The 19,688-nt window shown below is 40.2% G+C and overlaps 1 protein-coding gene across 1 annotated transcript; it reads left to right on the forward strand.

The window, feature by feature from the left end:
* The first annotated feature begins 22 nt into the window (after window positions 1-22).
* SLC25A32 (solute carrier family 25 member 32) lies at window positions 23-15,045 on the forward strand. The gene is made up of 7 exons (XM_037133396.2): window positions 23-546; window positions 5,199-5,349; window positions 7,016-7,101; window positions 8,388-8,548; window positions 8,927-9,040; window positions 9,388-9,533; window positions 10,563-15,045. Exons 1-7 carry the CDS (start codon window positions 393-395, stop codon window positions 10,696-10,698), a joined length of 948 nt encoding a protein of 315 aa, XP_036989291.1. The 5' UTR covers window positions 23-392; the 3' UTR covers window positions 10,699-15,045.
* Window positions 15,046-19,688: the final 4,643 nt, after the last annotated feature.

Raw genomic sequence — 19,688 nt, forward strand, 5'->3', positions numbered from 1 at the left:
TGGCGTCTCGGCTGGACCCGGCGGCGCTCCGTAGTTTGACGGCAGAGGGTTGACCGGGGGCGGTTCGGTACCCTCACGGCCTAGCCCTTCAGCCCCAGCCTGCGGCAACAGGGAGCAAGGCTGGGCGGGGACTCGCCAGAAGCGGGAGACCCACCTCCCTCGCGTTCTCCGCTGGCGTCACTTGCGGCTGCCCCTTGTCATGCCTGGTTTGCTGCAGAGTCTGCCAGCTTCGCGCTGTGGGTCCGTGCTCCGAGTCCGCGCGCGGGTCCCGGAAGTGCGCTAGCGTCCCGCTGTTCTGCTTCAGGGTGGCGATTGTCGCCACGGTGGTGGCCACTGCCTCTCGTCCCACCTCCTCGGCCCTAAGCGCCGAAGTATCTGCAGGCCCCGAGTCAATGACGGGCCAGGGCCAGTCGGCGCCCGGGTCCTCGGCGTGGAGCACGGTATTCCGCCACGTCCGGTACGAGAACCTCGTGGCGGGTGTGAGTGGTGGCGTCTTATCCAACTTCGCGCTGCACCCGCTGGACCTAGTGAAAATACGCTTTGCAGGTAAGAGCCCGCTCTGACCCTGGGCTCTTTCTGCTTGCTGTCACCCAGAACTGGGTGGTGAAGATGCTCAAGGAACCTTTAGTTTTTTCTTTGCTTTCTCCATACTGAGAGGCAAGCGTTGAAGATTGCTGTCCGGCCTCACCTGGAACTGGATTTGAGGAAGGGGCCCTGATAAAGGGATCTGGCCGTGGTCACCGGGGTTCCCCAAGAGTAAGAGATGGGGAGCATCAATAATAAAGTCCTCACTGGTGTAGAATGTGGGAATCAAAGCCTGATTTGTAAATAAAAGGGTTGTCACATTTTAGGCTTATCTCTCAGCACGTGCAAAACATTCCTGGTTGAAATCTTAGGATAGTCATGTGAGGGTCAGCGCCGCTCAGGAAGTGCTTAGTGTAAGGCATAATCTGCAGCAAATATGAGATAGAATTCTCTTGAAGGTTTGTTTTTTAGCGTTTATAGTGTGGTACAAGGTCCTGTGAAGGAATTGGTGGCTGGAATCTAAATAGTATTATTGCTGTTTATTTAGGTTTATTGGTTAAAGTGCCTTGAGTTAAGTAAATTAAGTATTTTGAAATCAACAAAGTAAGGTAAAGCTAAATTCTGGAAAAGGTGGTTTAAAAGAAGGTCTTTGATAACTTTACTCGCGAACTTTTCTGTCATTTCAGTTCTCTTATCATTAATACATTAAGTTCTGCCTGGAGAATTAGATCTGCAGAAATGGTTTATCTTAAAGAGTTTAATTCTATCCTATTCACTCGATACATTTGTAGACTGCTATAGGGGATACAGAACCACCTAGACAAAGTTCTTGGAGGAGAACTTACTGTCTAATTGTAGGTGTGAGACTTGGTGGTACGAAAGATCATTCTAGACAACATACAAGTGGGGACACAAACCGGAATTTATTTATAAAAACATTCTTACATGTTTAAACTTCAGTTACCTTCAAAGTACTCCATTTGATGCAATACACCTATCGAGATGTTTTTTTCACTGCTCAAAATAGTTTTTTTTAAATTTATTTATTTATCTTTAGAGGGGAAGGGAAGGAGAGAGGGAGAGAAATATCAATGTATGGTTGCCTGTCATGCGTCCCCTGCTAGGAACTGGCCAGCAACCCAAGCATGTGCCCTGACTGGGAATTGAACTGCGACAATCTGGTTCGCAGGCCAGCGCTCAATCCACTGAGCTGCACCAGCCAGAGCTTCAAAATAGTTTTTGAACTTGTGATTATGATGTCTTTTAGTGCTTCTGCCACTTTTTGTTTCACCTCTTCCACACCAACAAAACATTTCCCTTTGAGGACCTTTTTCATCCAGGGAAACAAAAAACATCGCTAGGGGCGAGGTAGGGTGAATAGGGAGTGTGGGGCACAAGAGGTCATGGAGTTTTGGGTCAAAAACTCAGCCTGGTGTGGGCAGGTGTGTTCATAAATAACCCACCATGAAATGATGGGTTATTTAATGAAGACTCTTTGCATTGAAAGAGTCTTCAAAAAAAATTCCCTGAAACTAAACCACAGCCCTTCACAACAAAGTAAACTGGTACACTGATCCAGATGGGTTCCTAGAACACTCACCTAGCGGGGGAAGCCTGTACTACAAGGGGGCTGCCCTCCAAAAGATAATTCTGGATTTTTTTTGTCCCTTCCCCTATAAAGCCAAGGGCAAAATGGAATAAATCTAAATTCAAAAATATGAGCAGAGGGAGACTATCAAGATTATAGGTTGCTGATAGCCCTACGTGTCTATATCTGTAAAGGTTCCATCAGGTCTTTGTTTTGGCAGTTGCAGGAGGTAAGCAGCCATGCTGTGAAGGAAAAATCAATGAAAATTATGGAGTAGTATCCATTGGAGAAAACCCACAAAGGCATATTATTTCCATGGAGTTTATGATGCATGCACAAATAATTTATGATGTAACATTCATTGAGCATTTACTAGGAGCAAGGCAGTAACCTATGCATTATCGTACTGACTACTCTGTACAACCCTATTTCTTTATTTTTCACACTATACAGATGAGGATAATAGAAGTTGACTAGTTTGCCCAAGTCACCAGTTTATAACAATAGAGCTGGGATTTGAACCCAGAAATATAATGTAGAACCCTCTGGCATTTAAGCACTCTACTGCATCTGGGAATCCGTGGTGTACAGTGGCTTAAACATGAAGAAAAGAATTTTGGATTTTGTTACAGGCACTTTCCTATATGACTTGGTGTTTCTCTTCGACAGTTTTTGCCTAGAAACAGCAGGGATGTCAGCTGAGATTGAGGAATAGTGTGGTTGCCCTAGTGAGTGTCAGAGTGTGAGATAAGCATACAATGCCTGTGGGAAGGGAATTCTTGGTACCTGAGGAGATTGGTAACCTTGATGAAATGGAGAGAGTTTTAAGAGACCAGTAGGGCCAAGGTAACAGATAAAGCAATAAAAATTGGGTGGGAGGACAGAATTAAAGATTTAGGAGTTGAAGCAGGGCTTTGTGATAACAAAGCCCACAGTGTGGCTGTGAAATGGTGATAGAAAAGAAGAAAGTTTGGCAAAATGGATAGCTGAAATCAGAATGGTTGGCCATATGCATTAATGCTGTAGTTTTTATGCTTTAATAAAATTAATTCCTACAATTGTCATATCTAGTGATTGGGGGTGTTAGTCTTCAATGTAACTTTAAATGAAACTTGGATTACTTCAGTGAGCCAAATGCAGATTGGAATTCAAAGGTGTCCAGAGTAGAAGAAAAATTAGAAATAATTTCATATGAGAAATTACTGAAGAAACTAGTTTAGCTTGGCGGGAGGGCGGGGGTATAGGGGATGGAACCAATGGTATTTAGAGAACCGACATGTAAGAAAAGGAGCTGCCTTATTGTATGTTGATCTAAAGGGCAGACAGAAGTTGGGTGGAAATTACAGGGAAGCAGATTTTGGCCTGGCAAAGTAGTAATGCCCGGAAATGAAACTGTGATGACTAGAAGTAGTTCAGTGGCAGGATGACAGAGAAGATATTCTTCTATTGGGTGGAAAGGTTGGATAAGGTGATCATGGAGACTTCTTCTAACTTGAAAATACACAGTCATCCCATGGTATCTGCAGGGGACGGGTTCCAGGATCCCGCTGTGGGTACCAGAATCCCCAGATGCTCAGATCCCTTATGTAAAATGATGTATTTGCATGTAACTTACACACAGCCTCCCATATACTTTAAATCATCTCTAGATTAGTGATAATATCTAATATCAATACAAGGGAAATGCTATGTAAATAGTTGTGCTGTATTATTTAAGGAATAAGGGCAAGGGGAAAAAAGTCTGTACACCTTCAGTATAGATGTAGCCATCATAGGCCTAATTACTTAGTACAATCAACAACATAACTTTTTTTTTCTTAAATATTTTTTATCGTTGTTTCTTAAATATTTTTTATCCTTATCCTCTGCACCCTTGTGGGCGCAAAGGGTAGAGTGAAGTTTTAAATAGTCAGGAATGATGAGAAAGTCTCAACAAAGAAGAATGTAAATGAGGTATAAAAATAATGATTTTCTAAAATAACCTGAAAATCGAATAATCCACAGATTAGCCAGGGAACCAAAATGCAGAGTCCAATAATAAGAATAGCATACAGTTGAGTTTTGGTATATACTATTGCAAGAGCCAGTAGCATAAATAAACCAAACACTTGTTGAATGATTGCTATGTGTCAGGGAGAATTTTAAGGGCTTTACATGTAATAAAAGTTTTGTAAGTTTTAGAGTTCAGTTTTATTATTTTTCTAATTTTATGGCTGAGAAAACTCAGTCACAGAATAATCAATAACTCAGGGTCAAATGGTAAGTGTTGGAATTGGCATTCAAACCTAGTAAGTCCGATTCTATAGCATATGCAGTTAGTTTGAAACCATAGTGGGTAGTTTGGTATAGCTAAATGGTAAAATGCTAAAGGTTGGAAAGGAAAGTGATTCCAGAAATTTAAGAAGCTGCTAGATTGACACAACTCTTATGCCATGTGAAAATGGAAGCCAGGTCTGGGCTTTAGGAATGAGATCGGGACTAGAGATGCAGAAACTAACACAGGGACAGCAGTTCAAACTACTTAGTAATTAAGAGACTATGCCTGTTGGGGGGAAAGGTTGCTGATAAAAATCAGCATTTGAGAGATGGGCAGACTAGGAGGCTGTGAAGGAAATGTAGTGGCCAAAGAGGAAACAAGGATGAAGAAATAAGAGGAAAACTGGGAGAGTGGGGGTGAAAGTAGCCTGAAGAAGAGTGTTTTCGGATGTAAACAATGACAGGAGCTACTGAAGTATTAGTAAGTTTATTTTTTTAGTAATATTGTTGGTCATTTGAATCGTTAATCTTGGATATCTATAACAAAAACAAAACTCGTGTTGAAACTTACTTAAGTGGCTTTTGGGTATTTAAGAGCTGCTAATCCAACGCGTCCTTCAGTATTACCTGAGTGCTCAGTATGCCCTCAATAAAAACTTCAATAAATTCACAAGTGTGTTTATTTTTAAACAACCCTGGAAAATAATTTCATCTACCTAAATGTTTTTCTCCTGAATGTGCTTCCTTCACATGATTGTACATCTATGTTTATATGTGATTCAGAGCTTGAATTTTGCTCTCACCTGATTCTGTGTATCTCTTACTGCAGTGAGTGATGGATTGGAACTGAGACCGAAATACAAAGGAATTCTGCATTGCTTGACTACCATTTGGAAACTTGATGGGCTACGGGGACTTTACCAAGGAGTAACCCCAAATGTGTGGGGTGCAGGCTTATCCTGGGGACTCTACTTTTTCTTGTGAGTAGATCTAGGAGATCTTCTGATGTTAAATAAAAGCAATTTTTGTTTTTAGTGATTTTTAACATATGAGTTAATGCATGGTGTGTCATTGACTCAGCTTCTCTGAATTGAAAGGGTCAGAAAGCACAAAATGGCTTATTTCCTTTTGTGAGGTATTATCAGAGTCATTTGGTCTGGAAGAAAGTTCTTAATAGGAAGAAGTCAAAGGGATGGACTGGAGAAGCACTCTTATGGAGCCATTTCCGTGAGATGAATTCAGGACAATGGCTTACCAAAATACGTTTGGTTTGTAATGAAGTTGCAAAAGCAGACGAGAACAGATCTTGGGTTCCTATGACGTCATGTACCCCAGGAAAATCCCTCCTGGAAACAAAACAGAAGCCAGTTTGTAGCTGAAAGAATTTGAGACATGGTCCTTCTTACCTCTTATTTGACCTGCTTCATCATCTTCTTAGTTCATTCATTTCCTTTATCCTTAACCTGTAAGATACCATCACCATTAGAAATAACTACTATTTCATGCTTACTGCAGAAGCTACAGAAAGCATGTATGGCCGGCGCATTCAACCTACTGAGAGGACAAGAGCATGGGGAGAAGGCCTCACTACACTGCAGTGGAGGAGCGTGTGCTGCTTTAAGTGAAAGGAAAATAAAATTCGGCTTTAGTATCGTGTAGGGGTTTTTTTTTCAGTTCTAAGTTACACTTAGAAGGGTAAAACCATATGTATAAAATTCATGCTATTAGTGAATTTCAGAGTTGTGTAGGTTTTCCAAAGACAGTTGGTAAGAACAAGCCATATAAGGTTCATGGGTTGAAAATTTTTTATAATAAAACAGTATATTTGTTTCATGTTAGAATGGTGTTGGCAATGCATGGGAAGATTTATTTACCTGAAATCTTCAAAGAAGAGAAAGTGGAGACTGGAGGTAGAAAAAATAGGCTGATTTGACGCCCCACTCAGAAATACATTAGTGGTTTTCTGTTTTCTGCCAATAAAGCCTAAATGCCAGTCTGCCACTCAAGTGTGGCTCCGTTTTTTCCTGGCTTCCCATTCATCCTTATTATAACTGCTGCTCATGCTTGTCTGTTTCCCTGTCATGATTGTACCTCCCTCTCCATCCTCAGCCAGTGCCACTTCCCACACAGAGCCTTCTGTGATCAGTCATAGTTCTCAGTATTTTATAATACTGTCTGTTATCTTTTGTTATGATTATTTGTTGGCTGCTTATGGTCCTTAGTCTGTTAAGAAGGATCTACAGAGGTTTCATCTTTTTATCTACTGTACTTGCCAACCATATACCGGAAGGCAGATGTTCAGCACATACTTGTTAAGTGCCTCCTCCCCCTTGGCTTGTCCTCCACTGCACCTCCCCCACTCCTGGTTTTCCCTGTTGTTTTTCTTAATTGTCAAGTGTGGGGTTAAAATATTGTGCATACGTATTGCTAGCCATATGTATTTGGGGGGAGGAAAGGTATGATCTTAACAGTGAACCCTGCCAGTGCATCCATTCTTGAAAAAGGTCTTATTTCATGGCTGCATTATGCATTGAATTTTACTTTTGAGGCATTATTGTTAAGTTACACACCAATTTAAAACAGACTTTACTGCTTAATAACACCGACTCAAATATTTATTAAATTGCTCATGTTTTACTCTCTTAGTTACAATGCCATCAAATCATATAAGACAGAAGGAAGAGCTGAACAGTTAGAGGCAACAGAGTACCTTGTCTCAGCTGCCCAAGCCGGTAAGACTGTGTGTGAAATTTAAAATGTCAAATTTTGACTTTTGTTTTCTATTTTATTTGCCTTTTTTCCTTTGAGCACCAGAGCTTACATATGCTTATCTAACTATACTAATCAGTGATCACATGAACTTTCTTTAAAGAGTAGGTATTCTTACTTGTGTCGTATAAAGAGTAGGTATTCTTACTGATTTCTCTGGATGTATTTCAAGAATTTTACTTTCCACAGGGTAATAAAATTCAGAAAAGTTATAAATCTCTAATAGTTTAAAGTGATTCAGTATAGTGGTTTTGCAATTAAAGTATAATCTTAGTTTTCAAATTATATGAGTACAATTTAGTAGCCTTGTTTAATTGCCTCATGTGTATAATATTCAGAAGGGGAAAACAAAGTAAGACCCGTAAGTCTTTAAACTTTCTGCTTTGAGCCATGACCAGTGTGGCTCAGTGGGATGGGCATTGCTCTGCAGAGCAGGAGGTCGCCAGTTCTGCAGGTCAGAGCACATGCCTGGGCTGCGGGTTCAGTCCTGGGTCAGGGCGTGTGCAAGAAGCAATCAATTGATGTTTCTCCCCTGAAAATAAAAATAAAAAATAAATAAAATAAAAGTTTTACTTGATATTTTATGTACTTTACTCTTTCAGTGTTGATTTTTAAGGCAAAAACTATGTTACTCACTTTTGAATACCTAGCTGCTAGTAGAGATCTGAATCACACAAGAACAAGAAATACTTGTTGAATAAAAGAAGACTACTTAGAAAACTCAGCAAGTGAGAAACTTATCCAGATACAGGTTTTTAGTTTTTGGTTTTTGTTTTTTTGTTTTTTTTGTATAAAATTCTCACTTCCTGTAAAGAATATAAAATAATACTTATTACATTGCATAGTTCTTTAATTTAGAATATAGTAGCTACTTTGAATGGACTTTTGAGCAATATTGTGGTAAAGTTGAGGTGAATATACATGCACACACCCACACATTACTGAGGTGCTAGATTCCTCGTCCTTTCCCCCCTAACCTTCCACCCCTCTGGGTTATAGTGTGTCTTGCTCCTAAGTGTCCGTTTTTTGTTTGTGTGTTTGTTTTAATTTTTTTAAGATTTTTAAATTTATCTTTAGAGGGGAAGGAGAGAGGGAGAGAAACATCAATGTATGGTTGCCTCTAGTGCAACCCCTGCTGGGAACTGGCCTGCAACCCAGGCATATGCCCTGACTGGGAATCAAACCACGATCGGTTTGCCATAAGTGAGAAAGTACCAGCATGCTGACTAATATTTAAATCTGCTTTCAGGAGCCATGACGCTGTGCATCACAAACCCATTCTGGGTGGCAAAGACCCGCCTTATGCTGCAGTATGATGGTGTTGTTAATGCCCCACAGCGGCAATACAAAGGGATGTTTCATACCCTTTGGAAAATATATAAGTGTGAAGGTGTGCGTGGATTGTATAAGGTAATGAATTATCAATACATTTTAAATCATCACTGACTGTTGTAATTTTCCTTGGCTCTACTGTCCAAGTTCTGAGTGACCTATATTCAGTCATAAAAAGAAGCCAAACTTAGGCAAGAAACAAACTAGTGAAAACTGGAATCTGGTTTACAGTGTTGGAACTATACTTTAACCTGTGTATCCCTGTGACCATGAGATGTATTATCATGACATGGTGGGGGTAAGAACTGTCTAAAACTTTGTGCATTTAACATTTGTTGAGTCACACATTGAGGTTACCCATTCCGTTCTCCCCTCCCTGGAAGCTGTAGTCATTTAGGAATTTGCTTACTTAGTTTAGCTTTTTGTTTGTTTGCTTGCTTGCTTGTTTGAATTTAGGGATTTGTTCCTGGGCTGTTTGGAACATCACATGGTGCCCTTCAGTTTATGGCATATGAATTGTTGAAGTTGAAATACAACCAGCATATCAACAGATCACCAGAAGCCCAGTTGGTAAGATGATTCTTGGAAAAAATATACAATATTATTTACTTTTATGGGGATGTAATAGATGGAAATGTTGCCATGTTTACTTTGGGAGTGTTGTTGTGATGATGAGTGATGAATATGGACTCTGCCAGTAATTTCATTTATAGTTAAATGTTTTATAAGCTAATGACACACAGATGTTAAAAAAAAGAACTCCTTAATTGCTCAGACCCTGTGTTAAGAGGGGAAATAGTATTTTTCACTTCCAGGTCCATTTAAATGTTTGTTTTCCGATATACTCTATATATACTTACATATTTTTTAAGAAACCCTGTCTAAAGCAAAGCATGTGTTTTGCATTGTCATTTTAGAGCACAGTAGAATACATATCTGTTGCAGCACTATCCAAAATATTTGCCGTAGCAGCAACATACCCATACCAAGTTGTGAGAGCTCGTCTTCAGGATCAGCATATGTCTTACGAGGGTGTGTTGGATGTAATCGCAAGGACATGGAGGTGAGAGCATATGGCATGTCACAATAGCTTTTAGGAGGTACCTTCAAGTCTCCAACTGTCTAGGTGACATTGGTTATGTAGCGAAGGCCAGTGCGCTGGGATGAAAGCGTGGCTGGTAGCCCCTGCTTTCCCATTTCCCCTTTCCACACAGAGAAGCACGGACTTTCCCTCCCTAAGGCTCGATTTATAAAATTAGAATGACTAGGCTGACAAGGTTTTAAAAATCAAATGAGATATGTGAGAGTGCCTTGACAAATTAATAAAACAAAATTTAGATGTTAAAAAAATATTTGAATAGCCTTGAATATAGGAAGTCATAAAAGACCTGGTTTAATCTAATTAAGAAGGCACCACACCTGCTGGGGGCCCATAACTTTCGCAAGTATAGCAAGTCCTGAAACAACATCATTTCATTATAATGTTAATGAGATGCCATAGGACCTTAACTCTTTGTTTGTATCAGTTATTAGCCTGTGGTAGAATTGGTTTTGTTGTATTTCATTTCACTTAAGTCAAAGAAACTATTGACTACATTAAATGAAAACTTACTGCAGTATTCACATTTGGGAAAAATGTATGTTCACTAGCATCCCTATATTTATCTCTAATTCTAAAGAGCCAGAGCAGAATATTTAGAATGTTTAAATTTAGTTCAGTTTAGTAAATATTTACCAGTTACCCCCCATGACAAGTTCCAAAGCTATCTTTCTGTTCTAGGCATTAAAGAAATAAAATTTTATTTTGGCAAGTGCTATACGTAGTATTTTCTCGCATTTGTATAATATGTAAGGCTTTTAATGCATATGTTAGATCAGTTAATAGTCTTGCATGTTTATACATTTAAAGGCATTTGAAAGATGGTTGTCATTAAAGCACTTTTTAGTTCCCTACCCAGGACATTGAAAACATGGAGGTTTGTTTTCACAGTGAGGTTTGACTGTTGGCTCCATGCCCTCTGTCAGTTAAACTTTTGTATCTTCAGCCTAGCTATATAGGAAATTAAACATCTATCTGTTTTTCTCTCTAAAGAAAAGAAGGCATCGGTGGATTTTACAAAGGAATTGCTCCTAATTTGATTAGAGTGACTCCAGCCTGCTGTATTACCTTCGTGGTATATGAAAATGTGTCACATTTTCTACTTAACCTTAGGGAAGAGAAAAAGTAAGCTAAAGAAGATAAGTTCAGCACAGCTGCCCAAGGCACCACATGCTCCCTTGTGTTTGAAACGTGAAACTCAGAAGAATGCTACATGGCAAGAGGGCTCATAATCTAAATCAGTCTGTGATCATTAGAAGTCAGAAAACCGCCAAGTCTTCACAATGTCTTGCTGTTTTTTGCCTTCCCCGTGTGAATGGGACTTGGCTACCTCTGCTTGAACTGACTGCCATCACCACAACAGTAAAACTGACACCGAGTGAAGAGTTTCACACATTTCTCTATTTCATTGTTCAAGTAGAAGCTAATTTGCAGCATTTGCTAAGTGGATTAGATAAAGTGCTTCTTTTTTCTGAACTCGTTTGTCTGGATTAGCTTTAAAATTTACCTCTGTGCAATAGCAAGAAAATGACTTCTTATAAGAATGCCATCGCTGTTTCATGGGTAAATTGAACTTTGAAGGATTTGCTGGAAAAGATGTTGCCCAGATCCCGACTATTTTAGAATTAGGAAATTTTGGTGAGACAAATTTAGTTTCAATTCGCTTGGAACACACTAGAGAAATTGAGAGGTTATGTACGCCTCTGAACTTAAGAAATATCTGACATCTGTTGCAATTCCACCACTGATTTAATTTCCAGAGGTTCTTCCGTAATTTAAAATGTAGTACTGGATCCCATTATTTTTTTGGCATGGATACCTAGTGCCTTTTAAATTTATAAAGTCTGAACTAGAATCCAGCAGTGTCAGCCCTTATTTAGCACATTTGTCTATAAATCGTATACTGGAATTGCAACTAGATCCCCTTACGCAGATACTGGGGTGACTGAATGTTGACAAACAGCATGGAGCTGAGAAACTTCAGCTTTGTACTTCAGCTTTCAAATACATGGGTCCAGATCTTAAATAAGTGACTGATTGACATTGGCTGTTCAAATTCAGGTTCTAGTACACATTTCATTAATGGCCATTATTAGTTTTACTTTTATGAGTCATTGTAAATATAAAGTTCTGCCCCAAAGGGATGCCAGAATAATGCTAATATTTTTATTTATTATAAAAATCTATCACTGCTATTGCACTACCATCTGTTTGTTGTAAATAAAATATTGTGGTTTTTCAAGGCCATATTTAAATGGTTCTTTGAAAATAGGCATATTTTTTATATTTTGAAAATGGCATTGTTTTAAAAATAAAGGTGAAATGATAAGTACCTAATTATATATACTATAGTTTCTTGTAACATGTGTAGGAATACTTTATGTATTACATGTGACATATTTTTTCATATTTCTGGATTGTACTATAATTCATATGAAATCCTGATTCTCAGTCAGTATATGGAAAGTCACTAATGTAGTTATCTCGAATTGTAGAATTAGTGTCATTATTTGAATGCCTATGTACCCCAAATTAATAAAGCATAATTTCTATCCTGTAAGAGCATACAAGCTTACAGAATAAACAAGTAAACGTTAAATAACTATAGTTCGTGAAGATTTCTACAAAGCTCTTACAGAGTTCTGAGAAAGAACTCATTTCACTTCTCCAACAAACAGTTGCCGAGTTCCCGCCCTGTGCCGGTGTGTTACCAACATCGAGGGGATAGCGGTGAAGAAGCCGGTCAAGCATTCCTGCCCTCAAGGAACTTTCATTTTAGTGTGAGTGACAGAAAAAGTACAAATATGAGCATAAAATAATTCCAGGCATTAAATACTATGAAAAAGCAGGCTTGTGAATAGTATTGCTATGCTGGGTAAATATTTGGGGTCAGGAAAGGTGTTTCTGAGGAGGTAATATTTGAAACATTTTGACATAAGTGAGGAAGGAAGCCACAATGAGATAGAGGAAACACTGAAGGAATAGGAAGTACAAAGGCCCTGAGGTAGGAATTAACTTGGCGAGAGGGGATGCCTGGCTAGAGGAGACTGGACGAGTGGCCGTTACCATATGGGGAGGAGAACGCAGGCTAGCAAGCCAGACTGGCTTCATATATCAGTTTTCCCATTTTCTGCTTGACCTTAAGCAAATCACCACCTGTTTGCCTCAAGTTTTCTCATCTGCAAAATGGTGTGTTAGATCAGTTGCTTGGTAGCAACTCCTGAGACGGGGGTCCTTGGGCATGTAACATTTATTGAGGATGTGCTCTTGGGAGAAATCTGTAATGGAGTAAAGAAAACAGGGTCCAGTAGGGGAAGAAGAGGTTTCCAGGGTCAGCCTCAGCCTGACTGTACAGTGTACTGTGCACATGGATGGGACCACATAGGTTGTGCTGCCCAGAGGTGTGGGAGGAGCTGTCAGCTGAGGGCACTCCTCTTAATAAGGGGGAGGTCTGAGCCATTAGCAGCCAGCACCTGCTGCTGCTGCTGGGTTGTGGGTGCACCAGCCCATAAAAGGAATCTGGATGGCTCATCAACAGAATTTGCTACAAATCAGTATATTAAAAGTATGTAGGCACAGGATTACTGGTAGGAGTCAATGCATAAATCCAAGTAAAGTGCTTAGCATAGTCTGAGCTGGTAAACATTAGCAGAGGTCAGGTCTTACAGAGGTTTAGATTGCCTAAGAGGCCATCCTGTGGTTGTGTGGAGAAAGGAGACAGGCAAGAAGCAGGATACTACTTTGGAAGCTAGTGGCAGTGTGGACCTGGTTGATGCTGGAAGCAGTTTATTGCCTGAGGGGAACTAGAACAGGGTTCACAGGTGGGAAACATTGAAGTATCTTGAAGGAAGACATTTCAAAGGAAACCTTGGAACGATGGGGAAAAGGCACAGGTGACATGTCGTGATCAGTGAGTTGACGATAATAATGAAATGCAAGACAAAGCTGAAGGATTGAGACTAGATAGAGTATGAGACCTTTCGGAGCTTTACTATTCCTGTTTGGGGTTTTTAATGGATAAAGAAGTGAGAGGAATTCATGGAACAGAGAGAGGTGGCTACATGTTCCGGGCGACAAAGGAAGACCAATCAGATAGGAGCAGCACACTTAGAAAGAAGGGGTTATCAGCCATGTAAATATTTTTGGGAGCCAAGGAAGGAGGGGAAGGGGGCAGGATGTCAAAGGGAAATGAGGACATGATTGTAGGGAGAATGTCTGAAGATACAAGATACAGGCAAAGCAAAAACAGTTGCTGGAGTTCAACGTGGGGGGACACACATGACCCGATGGTCCAAGACCATGATGGATGCCATGCCTTGTAAAGAGAAGGCTGTTAGGTTTCAGTGTGCGCTTTCCTGGTCTGGCAATTTTAGGAAGTCATGTTGTTTTTTTAAACACACTAAGAGGTATGTTAGAATTCATGAGGCATCAGAGAAAAAAAATTTTGGACACTTTACCAAATATAAAATCATCCAGATAAATTATGTATTACCACTTATATAACAAAGTCTTTTTAGTGATGATAAAATTATTATAGAAATAAAATACTGGGAAATGATTTATTTAACCTTCATGTATGTTTTCTTAAAATGTGTCAGGTAACAAAGAGAATGTATGTGAGATAAGCAGGGTTAAAGTCTTAAATTTTTTTCTGAGTAAATAGAAAATAGACTCTGGAAGTATTGTACCTATAATGAATACCCGCTGTTACCTGCCCAGCAGGTTATTTCTCCTCCGCCTAGTGATTTCTTCGCAGAATCTACCCTCTCCCTTCATTCTCACATTTGTGATTTAGATGGAATGGGCCTCCCCTGCCCCGGAGGAAGGCCCTGATCAGCAGAGCCAACCTGCATGTGCCATCTCTGCTCATAATGAATGGCTTGGAATTGACACAAACCATTCCAGCCAGACTGATCTCAAAGACATTGTTTTCTGAGTATACTGACATAGATTCTCTCTTTGCTGTTTTCTTGAATGAGGAGTCATGTAACTCAGAGCTCCTCAAATCCTATTTAGGATCATAAATCGGAGTAATGTGTCCAAAATGGAGTGGACACGAAGGAAATGAGTTAAAAGGAAGAAGTTGAAAGAAATTAGGTCCTACTTCAAGCTGGGGGAAGAAAAAAAAACTTTTTTTTCAGATAAGCTTAAGATTAACCACCTAGAAAAGGACTTCTGGGAAAAAAGGAAAAACTCAATTTTAAATCATATGATAGGAGATTCTGGATCAGTTCTCATCCCTAGCACATGGGTGGACCTCTGTAGTTTCAACTGGGTGGACCATTAATTTTCCTTTATTTTGTAAGCCAGTCTCAACTGGGTGTTTCTGTTACTTATTGCAACTGAAAGCTTCCTACGTGATGCAGAATCTAAGACCCTAAAGTCTGTCACTTCCCATCAACGGTCATGATGCTGGTGAACTCTTTGTGTCTCTGGAAATTGACGTTACCTTTATTAAAAGTGAGCACTTTGGGGCCCTTGTGTATGTTGTGTATGTTCTTTAAAATGTTTTTAGTTTTATAGAAAACAATTTCATTATTTAATATTTATAAAAATTAAAGAGTCAACTCACCATGAAAAGCATAAAAAAGATTGACCAGTACACTTAGAAAAATAACTAAAATCTGCTTATGGTAAAAGACCCAACTGTACAAAAGTTGGATGATTTGGCAGTGCTCCCTAGATATTTTCTGAAAGCAAATATTATAGGATTGTATGTTTATATTAGATTTCAATATACCAGTATGTTAATTATGACATTGGGCTTGTTCTAAAAGCTACAAAGTGATTAAACCAGTTCACACTCAACATGTCAAAAGAAAAAGCAACAAGGTGCTTTTCAGTGATTCGCATTACCTTCTTCCCCACCCAGGGTCTAAACTAATTCAGTAGACAAGTGGTAAGTGGAGCATGAAATAGTGATCTTTACTAGTGATAAGGCTGCAATCAGAGGACGAGGCTTACATCTGTATAAAAGTGGACTTTCTTATAGCAAGCACCAGAATCATACAGACATACCCATTTAGCCACAGACAACAACGAATCAACTATTTAACAGCCTGCCTCTTGTAAAACTTAGAGCCACAAGGAAGGAGGCAGAATGTGTGTTCTCTTATTCCTTAGGAGAGAAGAGAAAGTACTAGTCATGCTCACGTCCTTGTCCCAAACTAACAAGTAATCACAGCTCTAGCAATCTAGGTATAATCAGGAGATAAAACACAGTAAATTTAACCAGGAGAAGCTGAAATAATTTTTAAGTTAGGATACAGCAATACGACTACATTAAGAGAACTCTAAGTGGTACCCTAGGGCTGGGGAAGAATACCCAAGGAAGGACAAGCTTGGAGAGGGCCCCACTCTGGCACTCAGATGTCACTGGAGAAGGTGTTGCAGACCACTGGGTGGTGAGAAAGCGCTGGTTTGCTTGGCCAGAGCTGGTTTAGAATCATCTGCTAAGCAGGAAATGACCCTCCGGGGCACAAGCAAGGCAAGGCTGGTGAGCATGTTGCAGAGGAAGTTAGGACGTTCTGCAGGTGCAAAGGCAGGAACAGGCCTTTTCCACATTGGAAAAGGCTCAGGAGCAACCCTGTAGGGGGCTGGCAAGCTAAGGGGGTGGATGGGCATGCAAGTGAGTTTTAGCTCTGCTAAAAGCATGAGGCCAGGAGCAGGTGGTGGCCCTCTCAAGAAGCCTGCAGTGAGGTGATCACCAGGCCTCTCGGGGAGGGGCTGCGAGGTACCCGAGGGAACGTGCATGTTGGGTGTGCCAACACAGCAAAGAACCATCAGATGTCCACACACCGACACATACACACCAGTGACAGATCATGAAGCAAGAGCAAGAAAAAAATTCAGTGCACTGAAACCAGAAAGAGAAGCTTCTTTCCTCCTGCAATGTCCCTCCAGTGTCCTCTACTTAATGTGCTCAGTCTAAAGGAGAAATGCCCAGAGTCCAGTCCATTATACCAGAGCAGGTACTGAAGGATGAGTTTGGAACTGATATGAGGCTTCATCAACCCCTTTGACTACTCTGCTTCCATATGCACCTTTCTACAAGATTTGAATTTCAGTACAACAAGGCAACCATATTTTAGCCTATCCTCCTGTTAAGTGAGGTTCTTGCCCTTCTCCCAAATGAGAAGATACAAAGCCCCAACAGTCATTGAATCCACTGCCAGCTATGTTACCGCTCAAATTCAGTCAAGGTCCCAGTGCATACTCGATTAATGAAAGGCTACTTTGTAAAGTTGACATCCACCAACTTTAAAAATAAAGTACAAATGGGAAGGAGAGGAAGGAAGAAAGTGGTTAGCCTATATAAATAAACATATAAATAACAGAAAATACACAAAGCTATCACAGTCCTAAATTCTATAATTGGACACAGTTATAGTTGATAACTCTTAACTTCCACCTTCAACTACCCATTCCATATATTCCTTACCCACAGCCAGAACCCACAGCTCTGGGTTCTTTTCCTACCTGGTAAAGGGATCCAAACGTTTCTTCTCCAGGTATCTGAACCCTTAATCATCCTGACTTTTTTCTGGTCATGTAGTTTTCCATTAACTTTTGCTGTTGGCATGGAAGTTTTAGGAGAAACCTTATAAAATGTCCAGATTTAGAATCATTTGCTGGTTTAGGCAAACCAGCAAACTCCCTTCACACCACTCAATGCTCTGCAGCTGTGCCTTCTCTGACTAACATGTGGTTCTCTCACATGGCCCTCCTTGCTTCCACCATAGCAGCAACCAGTTCCCCTTGGTAATTGGGATCAATCAGTACAGCCAACTGATTACCCTTCTGTTTTTCACCTGTTGCTTCAGTGGTATAAGGAGAGCAAAATGGCCAGGAGGCAGTCTGTGGTAAGCAGAATTCTAAGACCAGCCCCCCGATGTACATACCCCTGCATAATTTTGCCTCGTGGATTGTTCAGACCTGTAAATATGATTGGATATCACCTCCATGATTGTGTTACATGTCAAAGGAATTGTGCAGGTGCAATTAAGGTTCCTAATCAGTGAACTAAAATCCAAATTGAGATTATGATGGGTGGGTTCAACCTACCTAATTAGGCAAGTCTTTAATGCAGAAGAGTTCATTCCCTGGCCAGTTTAGAAGAAAAACAGCCTCGTTGTGAAAGGAGGGTCTAAGTGGCAGGGACCGGAGAGCAGTCCTCTGCTAACAGCAAGAAAGCAGGGACTTTCCTCACCCAGCTGTAAGGAACTGACTGCTGCTAACAACCATGAGACCTGGGAAGAGGCTCTGGACCCTCACCTGAGATCACAGCCCCCATCAACACTTCGGTTTCAGCTGAAGTGGTGGCACTCTGAGCAGAGGATACTCCCAGGTGATGGGGTATGCGGTAAAACCAGTTAATTCCATGGGTGAGTCCCATCGTTGCCCATCTTTGCTGGGAGATGAAACTTCCTGAGCAGAAGCAGTGTGTGTGCAAAATGCCATGACAGTGGGTAAGACTTTCTGTGCATCCATGGATGGTAGTGCTGGCAGAGGAATTATAGGCAGAAAAGGCACATCTGCATCCAGAATATATGTCAATTTCTGTGAGGATGACTCTCTGCCCTTCCACAATAGAAGTCCAAGGTAAGCCAGGTAGGTGGCTGGCTTGTCCCCCCAGGAAACGGTGCTATATTTGGGACTCAAGTTGGTTCCTACTCAACAGTACCACTAGCATTCCACATTGTTGAGTCCACACACAGACTCCATCCTTGCCACCACGGCTTCTCTGTCCGTGGGTCCATGACCTAGCACTGGAGTGGCTGGGCAAAGAAGCCAGCTCCCATCCGGAGTATTGTTTTTCCATCTCGTTATTAAGAGTCTCCTCTGCAGTGAACGCTCTTTGGGAGGCATTCTCATGGAACATAAATATCTTCACAGCCTACAACTATTCAAAAAAGGTCTTAACTAGTATTTTTGTTCCCGCCCCAAATGTCTTTAATCCCAGTCTCTATTTGTAAAAAAATGGACGCATCTTGGTCAACTTCCACCTGTCTTCAACATTTTTTTTATCTAGACTCCCTCTCACTCACTTGCCATATCCAGATTGTTTTGAAGCATGTGCCAGATATCAATATCACTTTATCTTAAATATTTCAGTATCTCTAAAAGATGAGCACTATTTAAAAGTAACCACAAAACCATTATCACACCTAAAATACATAATTATTCAATATCAAATATCTAATGTTCAAATGTCTTCAACTATCTTAAGCATCTAAATAAAGTTCAAACATTGAAATGGGTTGATATGATATGAAATCTCTTTTATTGCCTGTATTTCTTCCCTCTTTCTCTTTTCTTGCAATTTGTTGAAGATATCCAGCTGTCTTTTGAGTTTCCCAGTCTGGATTTGCTGATTATAACCCTGTCATGTCAATGAACATTTTCTTCTATCCTCTGTATTTCCTAAAATGTAATGGTTACATCTAAATCAGACCCAGGTTTGATTGTTTTTTGGCAAAACTACTTTTTGGGTACTATTATTTACTTTCATTAGGAAGCATACAGCTTCATTATTTTTTTGAAATGTTATCATTCATTGATGATTGTTACTAGATCCCTTAATTCATGGGGGTGCGTACATGCACATACGTGTGTGCACACATACACACACACTTCTATAAGGAAAAATTTCCCTTCATCAGTTTGGTTACCCAGAAATATAGTTCACAGAGAGAAAGCAGAGTAAGTGCTGTTTTTTTATGAATTAATACCAATTTTCAAAGTACCAATTTCATTTACTGGTGTCTTCTAAGTTGACCAATGAATTCTATGTTAATATCATCATGAACTCATGCACTTAAACATAGTTGGTGTGTTTCAAACCATTGCAGTTATTGTCTTTATTCATGCTTAAACTGTACCATCTTTGCCAGTGGGAACCAATTCAAGTTGCCTCACAAGGATCTTTTGAGTTGTCTTTGATAGTTGCCTTGTTTCCCAGTAATGCCAAGATGATCCGGTCCCATGTAGTACATTTCCTGCCCAGGGCAGAACTCCCCCATTAATTCACGGAGACTTAGTTCCTTTGAGTAGGAAATGGTACGCAGAAATCACAATCTGAGCATTACTTAATTGGTCAATGTTTCTAGGCTTTTTCAG

The sequence above is a fragment of the Artibeus jamaicensis genome, unplaced genomic scaffold (assembly GCF_021234435.1).
Source record: "Artibeus jamaicensis isolate MK-2021 breed Jamaican fruit bat unplaced genomic scaffold, CSHL_Jam_final scaffold_916, whole genome shotgun sequence".
Classification (NCBI taxonomy): Eukaryota; Metazoa; Chordata; class Mammalia; order Chiroptera; family Phyllostomidae; genus Artibeus; species Artibeus jamaicensis.

Coding starts and splice junctions, on each gene's coding strand:
- SLC25A32 (XM_037133396.2), top strand. CDS start 393: ATGACGGGCCAGGGCCAGTCGGCGCCCGGGTCCTCGGCGTGGAGCACG. Junction 8,549..8,926: donor GTGTGCGTGGATTGTATAAG/GTAATGAATTAT, acceptor GTTTGAATTTAG/GGATTTGTTCCTGGGCTGTT. Junction 9,534..10,562: donor GTAATCGCAAGGACATGGAG/GTGAGAGCATAT, acceptor TTCTCTCTAAAG/AAAAGAAGGCATCGGTGGAT.